The 18,101-nt window shown below is 42.4% G+C and overlaps 1 protein-coding gene across 1 annotated transcript in view; it reads right to left on the reverse strand.

Moving 5' to 3' along the window:
- Positions 1 to 15,911: 15,911 nt before the first annotated feature.
- Positions 15,912 to 18,101, reverse strand: part of FBN1 (fibrillin 1) — a 221,881-nt gene continuing 219,691 nt past the window's right edge. Inside the window, exon 66 of the mRNA XM_032762923.2 lies at positions 15,912 to 17,180. Coding sequence (XP_032618814.1) covers positions 16,791 to 17,180 — 390 coding nt within the window. The 3' untranslated portion in view covers positions 15,912 to 16,790. The remainder of the gene's footprint in view (positions 17,181 to 18,101) is intronic.

The following is an 18,101-nucleotide window of genomic DNA, read 5'->3' on the forward strand; positions in this document are numbered from 1 at the left end:
TGAAACAAGTGTTGGCAGGAACTACTGGTTCTTCCCTCATTTCTAATGGAGCTGTGCAGTCATTTAAACGCACACAGAAAAGTCACCACTGAGTGTGAGTTATTGGTTTCAAGCTGAGACACTTCTGGGTGGGTGTCTGTTCCTTTGGCTGTGTCAAGGTTCCTTTCCCACTCTGAAATTTAGGGTACAAATGTGGGGACCTGCATGGACACTTCTACGCTTAATTACTAGCTTAGATCTGGTACACTGCCACCAAAATTCAAGAGCTGACACTTTCGTCCCCGCAAAACTTCCCCTCCATGGCTTGGCTGGAGGGACTTCACCAATTCCCTGGAATCACAGATCCAAACCCCTGGATCTTAAACAAGGAGAAAATAACCACCCCACTCCTCCCCCACCAGACCCTGGTGATCCCAATCCAATCCCTGGATCTTAAAACAAGAAAAAATCCAATCAGTTCATAAAAAAAGCTTATAAAGCAAAATAAAAATCATCAATCTGTAAAATCAGGAATGAAAATACTATTCAGGGTATATCACATTCAATAGCCCCAGAGGATACCCCCTTAGCCTTAGGTCAAAGTTACAGCAAACAGAACACGAGTAGAATATCCTCTCCAGAAAAAGGAAATTTTACAAAGTTTGAGAAAACAAAAATACGACTAACGCCCTGCCAGCTATACTTACAATGAAACATAGAACTGATTCAGAAAGATTTGCAGAGCCTGGATTGATGTCTGGTCCCTCTTAGTCCCAAGAGCGAACAACCCCCAAAACAAAGAGCACAAACAAAGACTTCCCTCCACCAAGATTTGAAAGTATCTTGTCCTCCCATTGGTCCTCTGGTCAGGTGTCAGCCAGGTTTACTGAGCTTCTTAACCCTTTACAGGTAAAAGAGACATTAACCCTTAACTATCTGTTTATGACAGGCTGCATCTCCCTAACTATATTTCTGTTTCTTACACTGGCTCTCTGAGGACTTCATCCTGAGCACACTGAAGTCGATAACAAAGCTCCAACCGATGACAGTAGTGCAGGAGCAGGCATTAATTGCTCGTTGCATTGTGTCTCTGTGCATCCTGTGACACTCATTTCTCTAGATCTCTGGTTCCCGCTGGCCACATCTCTCTGATCACTAGGCACATCTGTCTTTCTCTGTGTATGAGCCCATTTCACATTGCTCCTCTAGCTTGGCCCCCCTTTGTTCCCTCTAGGAGCGTATGTGGAGAATTCCGATTTGGTGGTGTTTTACACTCACTTTCATGAGCATAGGCTCAGTGCCTCACTGGCCTGCCCTGGAACAGTCATTCACAGCAGTGGGAAATGCTGCTAAATCAGCACGGTAGGACTGCGCTCTCACCTTGTGCTGGTGTAAATGATCACACAACATGCAGGGCAATGGTGACCTGGGCCCTACCTATTTGTACTCAAGGTACAAGGAGCGCAGGATTCAAATCCAGAACTAGTGGGCAGAGTCTCCATTCCTCCATTCTGGCCCCTTTGGACTCCCTGTCATTCGGAGGCCTTACCTCCACATTTTGGATCCCATTCCTGCCAGGGTTTTGAGGTGCAGCCTTCACCTCTCTGCCTCACTTTCCCCAATGGAGATAATAATCCCCCTTCCCCTCGGAGGGGCGTTGTGAGGATGGCTTAGTTAGCATTTCTACTTTGAAGATTGGGGCTCAAATCCTGGCCCCATTGAAGCCAATGGGAATTTTGCCACTGACATCTATGTGGCTAAGAGTTCACCTATAAAGCACTTGCAAATGCTGAGTGTTGATATGTATTTCTCAGCCTTATTGGCAACCTCAGCAAAAGGAGGGTGGAACCTGAATTACCCTCTTACTCCTAGAGGTGGTCTCCCTGCCTCAGGGCTGAGGTATACTGGCCCCAGTTTCTTAGGTCCAGGATGGCAAAAGGGGTCTGTAGTCAGATGCTCGCCCCCAATACCCAGGGACTAGCCCTAGTGCAGAGGACCTCTACATCAAGCACAGAACAGGCTGAAACAGTTTTGTGCAACCATCACAGGAGACGATGCCCCTCCTGGCATAGGGGATGTTCTGGGGCAGGTGGGGACGTGGTGAGGCTGGGATGGTTCTGCATCCCAGCAATTCTGCTCCCTTGGGCCCCGGCAACAAGAGTCAACTTCCCTAGCCTACTCTGGGGACAAACTGCATAAGTGAGGCACAGACCACCTAGTGGCATTGGCCCAGGGTCAGCATCTGCACTAGCACAGGGATGAATTGGCCCATTGCCAGGGCACCATGGAAAGCTCTTGTGCTAGGGTGGCCAGTACTGACTCCGTTCTGTAGCTAGGCGGGACTCCGGTGTCAGCCAAGTGCACTTCACTATCAGGACATTCGCTTTACTTAAAAAAAAAAGCCAATAAAATAACAAACAAACAAACAAAATGTCCTACTGCACGTGGAAAAGGGCTGAACTAATTCAAACCAAATTCAGAAAAGAAACTCCTCCCAGGTGGAGACATTTTCTGTCAAGCTTCAGCCCTGGGAGAATTTTTGCAGCTGAGCTGTATACATTCTTGCAAACAGAGGTTAAGGGTCTCATCAGCACAAGGCTTCTGACATAAGGCGCAGCCTACAACAATGTTCAAGATTTAATCCATAGGGCTGGGCTGAAAAGGATGGAAAGGGTTAATCACAATGTTTGCCCAATGAACATTTCCTAATATTGCCACTTTTTACTTACACGTTACAATTTCTCTGTTACTATAGAGGCAAGTTGTTGATACTGGATTCATTTTTTGGTTTGTATTCCTTTTTGTCATTTTTCCCATGAACTAATAAGCCACAGTGGATTTGAAAATATGAGCAAATGTGAACATTATACAAAGCGCTTTTATGTTCTATTGACATTTGCTTTCCACCCTAATAATTTAGAGCTGCTAACAAAAAAAAAAAAATCATACTTCTCATCACTTTTATTTCCCAAGTTTACCAAGGAAGAATCATGAGTAATTTCCCATAGTTATTGTTTATAGCACAACACATGGTCTTAATTATGGGGATAAGAAACACAAAGGGTTTGGTAAGGATAAATTATTTATCTATGGCTTTAATTCAAAAACTTATTTTTCTATACCATAGTTCACATTATATTGATCAGCCATCATTTTCTTTTAGCATTTTATTAACATGATTCAGACATTCTTACCAAGACTCCAGATCATGAGAGATTTGCCCTGCTTACGCATATATGGAATCATGAAATACATGCAGAGCAACCATCCACCCAGTCCCCCAAGCACCCTGTACCTCATGTACAAATTGGAGGCAATACAAATGTTAATACTCAGTTCTGTCCTCACTTACTGCTTCCAGTGAAGGCAACAGGGATTATAACGAGATCAGAATTTGTTCTAGATCCACGTAGTGCCAGGAGTAATCCAGGCCTTCAATTTAGAATCATAGAAATATAGAGCTAGAAAGGACCATGCAAGGTCATCTAGTTTAACCCGCTGCACTGAGGCAGAATCAAATATACTTAGGCCATCCCTGACAGGTGTTATTCTAAACTTGCTCTTAGAAACCTCAATAATGGGGATTCCACAGCTTTTCTTGGTAACATATTCCAGTACTTAACTATCCTTATAGTTAGAAAATGTTTCCTAATATCTAACCTGCAGCTCTTTTACTGTACATTAAGCTGCTTTTTTTTGTCCTACCTTCAGTGGACATGGAGAACAACTGATCACAATCCTCTTTATAACATCCCTTAACAGATTGGAAGGCTATTATGTTCCCCTCTGTTGTCTTTTCTCAAGACTAAACTTAATTGTTTTTTTTTTTAAACCTTCCCTTATATGTTAGGTATCTAAATCTTTTATCATTTTGTTGCTCTCCGCTGGACTCTCTCAAGTTTGTCCACATCTTTCATAAGATTGGCACCCAAAACTGGACACAGTACTCCAGCTGAGGCCATATCAGTGCTGAGTAGACTCTCCCAAATTATTTCCCATGTCTTACATACGGAGTTCCTGTTAATACATTCCAGAATATTAGCCTTTTTTGAAACAGTGTCTCATTTTGTTGGCTCATATTCAATTTGTGATCCACCCTAACTCCCATATTCATTTTTGCAGTACTACCTCCTAGTCAGTTATTCCTATATTGTGTTTGTGCGTTTGATTTTTTTCCTTCCTATGTATAGTACTTTGCACTTTTCTTTATAACATTTCACCTTGTTGATTTCGGACTAATTCTCCAGTTTGTCAAGGTCATTTTGAATTCTAACTCTGTGTTCAAGGGGGTTGCAATGGGATGGGTATTACTTATCAACATATTCTCTAGAGGCTTATCAATTGATTGATTGACAATTTATTCCAGTATCTTTCCAGATGTTGAAGTTAGGATGGCTGGTCTATAATTCCTCAGGCACACTATTCTCCCTTTTAAAGATACAGACTGTTTGCGCTCTGGACCTCAACCGTCCTCCCAGAGTTCTCAAAGATAGTGGCTAGCAGTTCCAAGCTTGCTTCAGCTAGTTCCTTAAGTATCCTATGGAAAATTTTGTCAGACCCTGGCAACCTGAAAACATCGAATTTGCCTAAATATTCTTTAACCTGTTATTTTCCTGTTCTGGCTTGTGCACCTTCCCCCTTGTTATTATTCTTAATTGTGTTAAACATCTAATCACAAACTTTTTAGTGAAGTCTGAAGCAAAATAGACATTAAACTCCCCAGCCTTCTTGGGGTTGTCCATTATTAGCTCTCCTTCACTAAGTAGCAGACTTATGCTTTCCTTGGTCTTCTCTTGCTCCTTCTGTATTTACAGAACTTTTTCTTATTGCTTTTTATGTCCCTTTCTAGGTGTAACTCATTTTATGCCTTAGCAAAAAACATGTTTTCCTTAATGAAAAGCAGGTTATTTAGGGGTATGTCTACACAGCAAAGAAAACCCCATGGCTGGCCCATATCAGCTGACTCAAGCTCATGGGACTCAGGCTGTGGGGCTGTTTCATGCTGTGTACACTTCCAGGCTCTGGCTGGAGCCTAAACTCTGGAACCAGGGTCGCAGAAAATATCTAGGGCTGATTCTCCACTGTCCCCCACCTTCTGTTGTCCTTTACCCCTGTGCAAAGCAATGATGAAACACAGCCATTGTGGTTTTGTAGCACCAGCTGGCTGCCAGGGTGAGTCAGCAATATAGCGCTACATGATTATGTAAGGTCCCAGAGCCTGACACCCAATAACATGGTATGGTCCGTTTTTCCCCCAAATGTTGTCATAGCATCTAGGTGCTTAAAAAAAAAAACCCATGCAGCCCTCTTCTAATACAGTGGTGGACAAACTTTTCGGCCTGAGGGCTGCATCGGGTTTCGTAAATTGCATGGACAGCTGGTTAGGCGAGGGGATCGTGGACCTCCTATCTGCCCCCCCGGGACTCCTGCCCCATCCAACCCACCTGTTCCCTGATGGCTCCTCTGGGACCCCTGCCCCATCCACACAACCCCACTTTCTGTTCCCGACTGCCCCCAGATCCCTGCCACCCCATCCAATCCCTCCTCTCTTTCCTGACTGTCCCCCTGGAATCCCTGCCCCATCCAACCACTCCTTCTCCCTGTCCCCTGACTGCCCCCAGAACCCCTACCCTTGACTTTTCCCTGCCACCCTATCCAACCCCCCTTCCTTCCTGACTGCCCCCTGGAATCCATGCCCCTATTCAACCCTGTTTCCCCCCAACCACCATCCACACCCCGCCCCCTGACCACCACCCCAAACTCCCTGACCTCTATCCAACCCCCGCTTCTCCCTGCCCTCTTACTGCGCTGCCTGGAGTACTGATGGCGCTATAGCCACGCCGCCAGGCTGGAGCTGGGCCACGCTGCCACCACTGCTGCCATCATCATGCAGCACAGAGCCCCAGAACAGGCCGGGCTCTGCAGCTGTGCTGCCCCAGGAGCTCAGAGCCCCGTCACTCAGAGCATTGTGCCAGCGGCAAAGCGAGCGAGCTGAGGCTGCGGGGGAGGGGGGCAACAGGGGAGGGGCTGGGGGTGAGCCTCCCAGGCCAAGAGCTCAGGGGCTGGGCAGGACGGTCCTGTGGGCTGGATTTGGTCCACGGGCTGTAGTTTCCCCACCCCTGTTCTAATGTAACACATTTTATACCCTGTATGCAAGAAGTGGAAGCTAAAAGCCTTCAGTGATGGTAAGAGGTATCTCTGGCAAGGCTATTTTAAACATGTGGACTGGGCAACCTGTTCATTTCTCTTTTGCTGAGTCATTTTCACTTTGGATTCAGCAAAGAAGGAGTCATCTTTGTGTAGTTAGTACTCCACACTTGACATTTACTAGTTTCTTTTTATCATTACCTAGATTTGAGGGTTCAGGGAGTCTTTTTAAATGTTTCATGAGTTAGCTTTGTTCATTCTCCCTCCCTGGAGTGATCAAAACCTCCATAGGAAAGCCAACCTCAGAGCCTGAGAATCACACATACAGCCTCCTTTGACTTAAGTCTCAAAATGGCTTTTCTGGAAATAATGTTGGCACAAATGCAGTATGTTGACATGAAGTGTTCTGGATAGTTACCCATTTCAGGCCCAATTCTGCTCTCAGTTACAAAGGTTAAAACTAGCCTCTAGAGCCAAACTCTGATCTGAAGGGGATGGTTTAAAGCATGATTCAGATGAGAATTTTCCTCTTACATGTTAAGATCCTTGCATACTTTTCCTTCCTAAACCAATTGTGCCTAAGATATGGTCCACACTTGGTGGGGGAAGAAACCTCAGTTGATTTTCCAGAAGAATGATGCTCCCAGCTGCTTAAGGCATCCCATCTTTCTCCATAGCTTCTCTGATCTCTTCACTAGCGAAGTATTGGACCAGATAAGAAACAAGGAGAGGTCGGGTTTTTTATGGATTCTCCTAGCTCTGCCAGGCAGTATTGACAGTAATAGGTGGGAAAAGTTCGAACATTCTCAACTGCAAAGAATGATGGGCAGAAGAGGAAGGGAGTAGGGAACAAAGGAAAGAATAAGAGAAACAATAGGATTGAACGCAAATGAAAGCTTCCCCAGCACAGAACGAGGGAGAAAAATTACCTGAAGCCCCAGGAATGTAAGAACCATTATTTCTTGGTCACCAAAACTCTGGACTTAGAACTACAACGACATTAGTCTTACAGTGCGTTTCACTCAAGGATGGCAAAAAGTTTTACAAAAGAGGGGAACTATCATCATCCCCATTTTACATGTGGGGAAATGGAGGCACAGTAGTTCAATGACTTACCAAAGTCACAGAGCACGTCAGGAACATAACTCACCTCTTAGTCATGCGTATCATCCACCAGAGCATGCTACCTCCCCAAGATGTGCACCATTGTCCTGACCAGCTCCATGTTAGAGCCATACATGGTGCTGCAAGTCCTACGTTTTAGGACTGCAATCAACAGTGCTGGAGCATGTGGGGGAAGCTTTGCACTGAAACACCTAGCTCTCAAAGCTGGTAATTTTCATGTATTGATGACACCTGATTTGCATGAAACAGTTAGTTAAAGATCACTCTATAGCTGTGATGAACTAGCAATGCCTAATAGCTAGTTCCTCTATTCATTAATCCTAGTTTCCTACCAGTATGGATGTGGATTGACGGTGTGGTTGTCTTTATATTCCTAGTCTACTTTTCATTGGCATCTTGCTTCTCATTTCCTGTTGGCCACTCTTAGAATATGTGTTTCTCAAAGCAACAGTAACTTGTGCTATCACCCTGCTCTGTGGCCTTACCATTTATATTCCATAGTCAGCTGCTCATAATCTGCCTGATACTTGGAACCAGGTTCTACTTCAATATTTTCCAGCTACAGTTGGTAGTTGGAGCAGAAGGAATCTCATGACCAGGGGTTTTAGTGACTATTATTGTTATTTTTTATTGAAGACAAGTTTATGTCTCCAGATCACTTTAAAGAGAATGAACAAGAACGCCTTTTCAATTGTTACATCCTCCCACCAAGTGTGTGTGCACCATATTCCAGGACAAAACCATGGGGCCCATATTCACCCCGGTGTAACTATTGCTTTCAGATGTGGATTTGTCCCCGGGACCTAAAATGTGTGCTATGGGACTAATCTGTTCCCACTGAAATCAGTGGTTTAAACCACAATGGGGCTGGCTCAGGCACCAAACCTGTATATATAACCTCAAACCATGAGCACAGGGAAGCCCCCATTGTGGGATTGGTCTTATTAGAGCAGCGCAAACCCAGGCAATCTCAGGTCTAGGAACCCATGAGTGGAACTTCAGGCATGTGTATACTCCCCCTGATTTTCAGGACTACTCACATGCTTAAAAGTTAAGCACATGCTTAAATGCAGTGCTGGGTTGCAACCTCACTTTGCAAACCATTTTCTCTCCGATTTAGTTTGTGCGGCCTCACTCCTCTTCCCCCTGCTATTTTAAATCAAAGTAAAATGCAGCCAAAAATGCCAAGATTTCTTGGTTTCAGCTTGAAACTAAGGACAGCCTCCAAGTTTTGTATGGTTTCCACCTAAAACCATAAATCATCCCTGCTTCACCTGAAATTTGTTCCAAATTTGCTCAAGAGTTGGCTAAGGATTGCTTGAAATAGAGCCCAGTTTCAATGAGAGGTTCATGAACCTTGATAAACCTGGCCCAAGTTTTGGGCTTGTAATGAAACCAGAAACATGCAAGTTTCACCTGGTTTGGGTTTTGTTACAAATGCTTCTCACAGAGCTAATATTTATTATGATTATAGTTATAACGCATTTAGACAGGCCTGTGAGCGTATACACCACATTACAAACAGAAAAGGCCCAGACACATTTCCTGCCCCGCAGAGCTTATAATGTAAATAATATACTAATTTCTGTTTAATTTACATATATGCATAACCAAACATTTATCCCATGTGACTTACTTAGCTAGTTGAATGGTTTGTTGCAGAAAAATAAATCACCTTGAAGAAGGTGCAATTGGGACCCATTGGAAAGACAAGAGTTAAGAAAACAAAGTTGAAGCCTTGTGTTGATGGATACATTCATAAAAGCCTGTTTTTGCAGATGACAAAACTGAGATGTTGGCTGAAATGATGCTGTGTTCATCAGATACATACTCAATTGTTACTGCAACCTTGGCTCTTCCAAATACCCAGGGAAGATTGACTAATAATTAAAGCATGGGCCTGGGATGCAGATGAACCAGGTTCTGTTCCTGACTGCTACAAATTGTGCTGTGGCCCTATGACGGTACATAGTGGAGAAACCTCTGTGCAGCTGCAACAACCCACCCTGATTGCAACTATCAGCTCTGAGCATGGAAGGAGACCGTGGCCTTACGCTACCACCTTAAACAAGTGCATAGCTGGCTGGGTATGTGAAAAGGGGTGTAGTATGTTATCCTCTTTATTCCCCCCAACTTTGTCTGGTCCCAGAAAGGAGCCCTGGGAGGAACTGTGCCTCTGAGGGACAACTTCCTGAGGCAGCAGTACTGTGTGTCTTCCTATACTCAAGGCTGACCCTAAAGGCCTTACTCTGGGAGTTTGACCAAGCCTATTCACTCCTCTGTCCTTCATTCAGAAAATACTTAAGCATGTGCTTAAGTCTGTCCCTACTCAGGAAGGCACTTAAGTTAAGCACATACTTCCTTGAAGCAGAACCTCTGTTTTTCAGTTCCCTCTCTGTAAAATGGAGATAACAAAAGCTCTACCTCACAGAGGTGTTGCAAGGATATACACTAATGTTTGCGAGGTGGTCAGAGACTACAGAGCTGGGAGCCATAGAGACGTTATAAACAAACAAACTAAACGAATGTTAAATTGCGGTGCTCGGACATGTGAAAGTTCTGGATGCTGTTCAGTATGATGAAAGCCTCCAGCAGGCCTGTGTGAAAAAGTAATATAGTTTTGGGTACTTAGCAAAGGTTTAATGTAGTGCATGTCTGCTTTGGCAGACGCAATGGGAAATATTCAGCCTTTCTACACTCTTCTGTATTTAAATATATATGAGAAGTCAGTTATGACAACAATACAATGATTGAAACAATTGGCAAGCTCACATGGTTATTTTTTCAGAAATGAAACAGTTTCTGCGCATTAAAGGAAAGGCCCTAATCCAGCTCGCCCTGCACCCGCCCGTCTCCTGGGTAAATTTCATCTTTAGAAAAATATTTGAGAGGTGGAAGACAGTCTCTGACATACAGAACACAACATTTCTATGGCCTCAGTGCCTTCAGCAGGAGTTGCTTCAGGCCCTCTAGCCCCAAGAGTACTTCTGCTAATGGGAGCGTCTAAAGGGTTTCTCTAGCTTTTAAAAACTTAAAGTGACAAGTAAAAAACGAGCGTTTTGTTTATGCTGAAGTGAGACACTGTCATTCACACGTGACCATGGTAATAACGTATAGACAACCAAAGTGAAGTATCCCCTAGGAGAAATGGAGCCTCAGATGTGCCCTTTAGTCCCACTGAAATCAACGGGAGTTGAGGATGCTCAGTTCCTTGCGGGACTGGGCCAATGATGCCTTAGGATTTATATGTGAGCTGCTTTAGGTAGCAGAGTCAAGACTTGCGCTCCTGCATCTTCTTTGCCTAAGCTCTTGGCGTGATGAAAAGTACAGGAGACAGAGGTTAAACTACTCATCATTTTAATTTCATTACAGACACACAGCACTGGCTTTCTTTAGTCCTCCTCAGGCTCACCTGCCGCCTCCCTCACCCCATGACACCAGTGTCATTGCGAATTAATTATTGGGCCACATGCACAATGGCATGGTAATGACGGACGTGCAGAATCATCCCTCTTTGGCCTCTTCTAGTCAGGCTTTGCTGAAAGTCAGCTGACGTCTTGCATTTCAAACGCCCCTCTTATAGAGGTAGTGTAGGCTCAAGCAACCAACATCTTATCTAACCACTGAGAGCAAGGTCCTTCTCAGAGGAACAGTTTATGTGCTATAGTCACAGAGTGCACAAAGCTTGAGGAGATCAGGTTTGCTGAGGAGACTCAGCTATTGTATGATCTATATGCTCATCTTGCTGGCTGACTTAACTCAGTGCACTGAAGACGGCCACTGTGAAGAATACCCTTATAGTCATGCGTCAGCTGCTTCAGGAAGTGGAGGGTTGTGAAAAGTGGCTGCAGAATGAAAGTGCAGGGAAACAAAACACTGCATCTGAACTGGCATTCAGGACAAGGCTAAATGTGTTTGCACAAGGACTGCATGCTTAATGGCATCTAGGGGTATTAAACAACTTCTATACGATGGGCCTAATTCTGATCTCAGTTACACCAAATAACTCTAATGCACTCACGGAAATTACTCTGGACATACACTGGGATCACTGAAATCACAGTCTGGCCCAGTATACCACTGCATGCCATGGGGAAAAAAAGGTAAAGCTTCTTTCAATGAGAATGCACCCAATAGAGCGGATCACATAATTTGTGATCTTTTGCCTCTGAAATGAATCTGAGCATCAGCAAGACTTTAGCTTGCAATAATCGCTACAATAGTTTGAAGGGTCTGAATCTTTAATATTATATTTCAGTGTGACAACCAGCATGCAACTGTCATCAGCTATAATCCCCATAGGCAATGAACTGGGGGAGAGTGTAGTAAACTTTGCAGGCAAAATATTTTGTTGTGACTGAATTGTAAAGTGAAAGTATGAGTGGTCTTTTGCTAGGGCACTTTCACATAAGAACAGGATGGCCATACCGGGTCAGACCAAAGGTCCATTTAGCCCAGTATCCTGTCTTCCAACAGTGGCCAATGCCAGGTGCCCCAGAGGGAATGAAAAGAACAGGTAATCATCAGGTGATCCATCCCGTTGCTCATTCCCAGCTTCTGGCAAACAGAGGCTAGGAACATCATCCCTGCCCAACCTGGCTAATAGCCATTGATAGACCTATCCTCTATGAATTCATCTAGTTCTTTTTTGATCCCTGTTATAGTCTCGGCCTTCACAACATCCTCTGGCAAGGAGTTCCACAGGTTGACTCTGCGTTGTGTGAAAACATACTTCCTTTTGTTTGTTTTAAACCTGATGCCTATTAATTTCATTTGGTGACCCCTAGTTCTTGTGTTATGAGAAGTAAATAACACTTCCCTATTTACTTTTTCCACACCAGTCATGATTTTATAGACCTCTGTCATATTCCCCCTTAGTAGTCTCTCTTCCAAGCTGAAAAGTCCCAGTCTTATTAATCTCTCCTCATACGGCAGCCGTTCTATACCCCTAATCATTTTTGTTGCCCTTTTCTGAACCTTTTCCAATTCCAATATATCTTTTTCAGATGGGGCAACCATATCTGCACGCAGTATTCATGATGTAGGCATACCATTCATTTATATAGAGGCAATATATTTTCTGTCTCATTATCTATCCCTTTCTTAATGATTCCCACTATTTTGTTCACTTTTTGACTGCTGTTGCACATTAGATGAGCTTTAGCTGTGGAATACTAGCTTGACAGACACATCCTTCGAAATCTGTGTTTGGTAGGTAATACCTTCTGAGAACCCCAAGACTAATTTCTTGTCTCACTGATTTTATCCTTTTCCCTTTGGATAGTATTGGTTGCTCTTGTCTTTCACAGCATGCAAGCCAACATGACTCCTCCTTTTGTTAACCTGTTTTGTGCAACAGCTCTGGTAATATCAGCAGGAATGTGCAGACCAGAGATTGTCCTTGTATAGCTGAAATTTGGGGGCACAAATATTTACCCAATGCACAGAGTAGGTGTTTAACCAGGCATCTATACGTTCCTCCCACACTTATGGAGCAGCAGCTAATGGATTTTATAAAGGTAAAGTTTTTTCCGAGGTGTTATTTTGATATAACCATATTAACGTGATGACTAGTAGTTTGTTCTGGAGAGCGTGCAGAAGGGGACACAACTTAGATTTTTCGAGATGACTACAGTTAATGCCAAAATGTTACAAAGGGCTAAATTCAGGCCACTTTGAGTAAGAAAGTGTGACAGTCACCAAAGTAAGGTGCACTATTTGCACCCAATTCTAGCTCCCCTTGCTTCCAGAGACCATGCAATACCATAGAGAGGGTGGTATAGGATGAGGGCTGAAGGTCATGGGCCACCTGTTTTTGTACATACTCCATTATCGCTGGTGCCTCCTTCTCAGCTGGGATTGTGCTCTTGGCATGAGTAATCTGCATTTGCAGCTGTGCAAAAGTTGTGTGGGTACCTTCATGCTGACTGGAACATGGATATCAAATAGAACTTTCTTGGTCTTTTTATTTTTGTCCCCATTTTGAGTGAAAAAGGAAGAGGGATTTGAACCCATCTAGTATTTATCTAGGTCCCAAGGAGTGTGCATATGGCATTTGAACTTTGGTTGCAATGTACTGATTCTGGCTGAAGTAACTCTGATCCCTAAAACTGGTGTGAGGCTTTAGTGCTGTGGCTTTAAAATGGAAACCTAAAAATTGCTTTTTAAAAATTGACATTTGCTAGAAAGAGATGTGAAAGACTCAGAAGGTAAAATCGTGCTCTGTCACTTCGCTTGATCTGAGATGACTCGAATGTCAGCAGTTTCATGTGGACTGGTTAGCATCACACTTACCTGTAGAGACAGGTGACAGCTGAACGTGAGTAACCAAACAGTCACAGAAAAGTGTGCTGAGAGTTGGTTACAGCAGCAGGCAAAGATCAAATGTATCAGACTCCTAGAAGGCAGGCCCTACCTGTGCTGAGGAACCTAGACTTGACTGTTCCAGAGCCCAAATCAGAACAAACTACAAACCTTTGCATTAACATATGACTTTGATATGAAATCCCAGCAAGAGCAGCTACCTGGAAATTGATCTCAGACCGGCTATAAGAAAGACAAACAGTTTGGGTTCTTTGCAAGACCGTTTAAAAGGGAGACTGTGGAAACAGTCATGTCCTGCCAAAATACACATCATCTGTCAAGCTTACAAGATACTGTTACAATACACAGCAAGTCAAGAGACTGGGTTGATATATACAGTAATGAGACATTTTTGTTAAGCTGTATGTTAACCACAAATTATAATATTTTGGCACATGCATATAAGTTATGCACAAATTCACTTGCTAAAAGCCACAATTATTTCAAAGAGCTAAAATATGTATCACCATTTCCCTAACTCTAATACGAAAACTAACTTTTACGTACAAAACCATACTAAAGCTCCTCCTCCCCTTCAACTCCACCGCAAGCTTAGAGCCTCTGTGAATCCACTACCAAGTCAAATACAAGAAAATAATTGCATTTAATTGCTCTGGTACGTTCCACAAACATTATTGGCTAAACACTCTTTGTTGTTCATCCCAAATCCAGGAGTAATTTAAGAAATTAAACTCATGTCAATAATTATTGATGCTAAAAGTTCTAAATTACATCGACAGGCATACAGAGGCAAATCTCAATTCAGGGCCCAATCCTGCAAAGAGAGACACATGGGTCGCTACACAACAGATCTGTTTGCAGGATTGGGCTTTGCATTCTGAACCCGTTAAAGGGACATTGTCAAGCTTTTGTAGCATAACATTGGAATTTTTCAAATATTGTGTTTAGCTGACAGAGAGAACCTTCTGATTCTAAACATCTCCTCTTGTTTGAATATATCAATCCATGACACAGAAATACTATTAAATAGTCTCTCTTTTGTGGGACCTATGAAATCACAATATTTCCAACTGCCTTTTTTCCCCTTTGCAGTTTCAATAAACAAAGATGATTTTCAGAGCTGTGCAGACAACACTGAGGCTGCTGGAGCACAATCAAACACGTTTTGGCATGATAAGGTGTTATATAAAGATTTAAATGTTAAACCAAGAAATCTACTTGACATGGTCTGTAGATTTCTCTAAAATAATTCCTTTTAGTTCCCCTCAGTTTTTATGTACAGGAAAGAAAAAAGCCAAATACACTCCAATGTACATGCTTTCATTGGCATAAAAAAACAAACAAACCTCACTAGCTATTGAAATGGGAATGGTATTTATAATTGTAAAACTCTGAATATGTTTTGCTATAGCTAATCAACATGTGGAAAATATGCTGTTCAAAACTATGGCACTATGGTAAATAAAACCAGGCATGGCCTATTGAAAACATCATGGCGACCCTCCGTGTGCCAACTTCTTTTTATATTATTAAGCTGATAATGGAGAAAAAAAATCTGAGATGAAATCTGATTACAGAAAATAATACCCCTCTGAGTGAATTATTACAGAACATTTCCCTTTCACAAACGATTGTGGCTCAGTGTATTTCCATCTATCAACTACAATGCTGTCCAAACAAGTTTTTCCACTGTATTTTCAGTGCCATAAATTGTTTTGTTTTTTTTTGGGGGGGGGGGGGGGAGGGATTACATTGTCACATATCAATAGAATGTTCTTTTCCTGCTAAAGTGGTAGCTTGTACTACTTCATAGACAAACACTGGCACCTTCACATTATGCATGTCATATAATTTGCGGTTGATTTCAATGCAGGATTATTCCTTTGTAATCAGCCTTGGATTATTTGACAATAGATGTCATGGGGGAGGAGGAAGAATGGAACACTTTATGCATGCCAAAGAGGCTTTAGGAGACAAGACTTTTGAAATGAAATGCGCATGTTTTCCAAATAATGATTTAACATCCAATTTTGCGTGTTTTGGCTATTAGTTATTGATTGAAAGGGTTATTTAGGTCAGCTCATTGAAAATGTTCTAACTTGCCCTTTGGGAGCTACATTTTAAAGAATTCCATTGCTGAATTAGTATTGTGACTAATTCTGTATTTCTCTTCTGTCTTCCTCTGTAGGAAGACTGGATAAATTGCAGATGCACGTATTCAGTAACGAATCACCTATACATGCATACATCCCACACTATACAGGAATGCATGAAGCATAAACATTCAGTCTAGTGCACTGAAGAGCCAGTACTAGCAAGAACACAAAGTCACAGAATAAACTAAAAAAACCCACTGTTTTATTGTGACATTGAACCCTTGTTGATACGAATGATTATGGGTACTCTTGACATGTATTACATAATGTCATGGTGTAGGATGGCACTGATTATCATCTGACTTCTGAGAATGTTTAATGGTCCCTACTGACCTCAGTGCATTTTGGTAAGTCACAGAAATTTCATCATCAGGTTTGTGTATACAGTTAACGAGTAGTTGGTCTTTATAAGCACCATTACAAACCCTCACATTAAGGGTATTATTAATCTAGTTTACAAATGCTTCATTGATAAAAATAGTATGATTACAGTATACACACACTTAATTTACATGTACTGTATTATAGGCATAACTGAGATAAACTACTGAGCTAACTTTGGTTGATTGAAGTATGTAGACTGAATAATTGCAATTTTGGCTTCTAAGTTGTGTAAATATTACAGTGCATTTATAAATCTAGATTGAAAATGTACTAGCACCAAATGGATATCATAAATGGCTGACCTAGTAAGTTGTAGTTGGAGAAGCAAAGTTTAAGAATTACAAAAATAGAGAAGTCCATCAGTTGAAAGCACGTTCTTGTACCTCTGCTGAAATGATGTGTCTCAGCATCAGTGGCCAACCTCCAATGATAAAAGTCCCAGTTTTCAAGATTCAACATATCAAGGTAGCTCAGCTACACTTTAAGAAGCCTGAGAAAGTGGTTGTTTTGATCTAGGGTATTCATTCTGTACCTTGCTTATGTAATAACGTAATAGTGCTCATTCATACAAATGTACTCATGAAAGATTGTACCTATGATATGGAGAATCTGATTGGGAGGAACATTCAGTCCTACCTATCTTTGGTTTTAATTATTTGGTCTTTGGTTGATGGATTAATGAAGCAAAATCTGAATTTTCATTTTCAGGTTATCTCCCAGCTCACCACTGAGGTAGTCTTTGTCATGTTTGTCTTCAAGCTGATTAAGTTCCTTCTTTTTATAGAGTGGAATACTACTGATTTGTAATGAGTAGGTTCCAGGTATTGGCTTCTTCTTTGTGAAATGAAGGTAGCTTATCCCTTCCTTCTGATTGATTCTAAAGAAACCATCTTCGTTTCCAGAGTCAATTAAATATCGATTGTGATTTGTCAGTGTTGAGAGAGCAGGAAGAAGTTCCAAGATGCGATCTTTGTTATTACGCCCAGAGATGTTGAAGGAAAAGACGGCTGTTTTTTCACTATCCCAACTGGCAAGACTGACTTCTGGTTCCACCTCAGGTTGATCCTGCACAAGAACACTAACATTAGTCTCTGCTTTGTCACAGAACAGTTTCATTCATTTATAAACAACTTAAGAGGCCATCTGATAAAAAAGTTGAAAAGAAAACTATATTGTTGCCTGTTTTAAACGCCAGGCAACCCCATTTGCTCCAACTGAGTAGCAGAGGGTCTAGGTCAGAGCAGGATTTGAACCTTGAACTGAGCAGTTAGTCCTGTGTATGAAGGCAAAAGAAAAGAAAGTCTTAGCTACTTGCAACTAGCGTTCTCTGTATGGGTCATCTCACCTCAGGCTGCATGCTGCACATGGCTCTCAGAGCTTTGAGATGATGCATTTCAGAGTTCAGATCCTTTTCTCACCCTCCACACACGCTGGGTGCACATACCTGTGTCACACTTCCCAGTCTGTCAAAAGCAGTAGTGAAGTGAAGCTAATAATGAGCTGTGTGAGGTAATGTGGTTTGTGGAGCAGGCAAGTCATTTAATGGGTGTGACTTAGTTTTCTTCTTTGCAAGTTTTCCTCTACTTAGGCACTCTGTTGGAACAGGCTTCAAACAGCTTCTGTGCTACAGCCTAAGGGAGCTAGAGATGAAGCGGGTATCAGCTCTTGCCTCTAAGGACACATCTACACTGAAGCCAGAGTTGTATTTTCCTGCTTGAATAGATTGCACTGGCTTTGATCGAGCTAGTGCACTACAGTTAGCAGCATAGCTGCTGCCGTTAGTGGCAAGAAGCGTTAGGTGCTCTGAATACAACCTAGGGTCTTGGATGGGATTATATTCAGGGTGGATAATGTCTCCCACCACCTGCACTGTGGTGTCTACGCTATTTTTAGCACACTCACTCTATCAAAGCTAGCATGTGTATATCTACCCAAATGGGACATTACACCTGCAGAGCCAGTGCAGATATAGCTGAAGTCAAGGTG

Source organism: Chelonoidis abingdonii, chromosome 9, assembly GCF_003597395.2.
Source record: "Chelonoidis abingdonii isolate Lonesome George chromosome 9, CheloAbing_2.0, whole genome shotgun sequence".
Taxonomy (NCBI): Eukaryota; Metazoa; Chordata; order Testudines; family Testudinidae; genus Chelonoidis; species Chelonoidis abingdonii.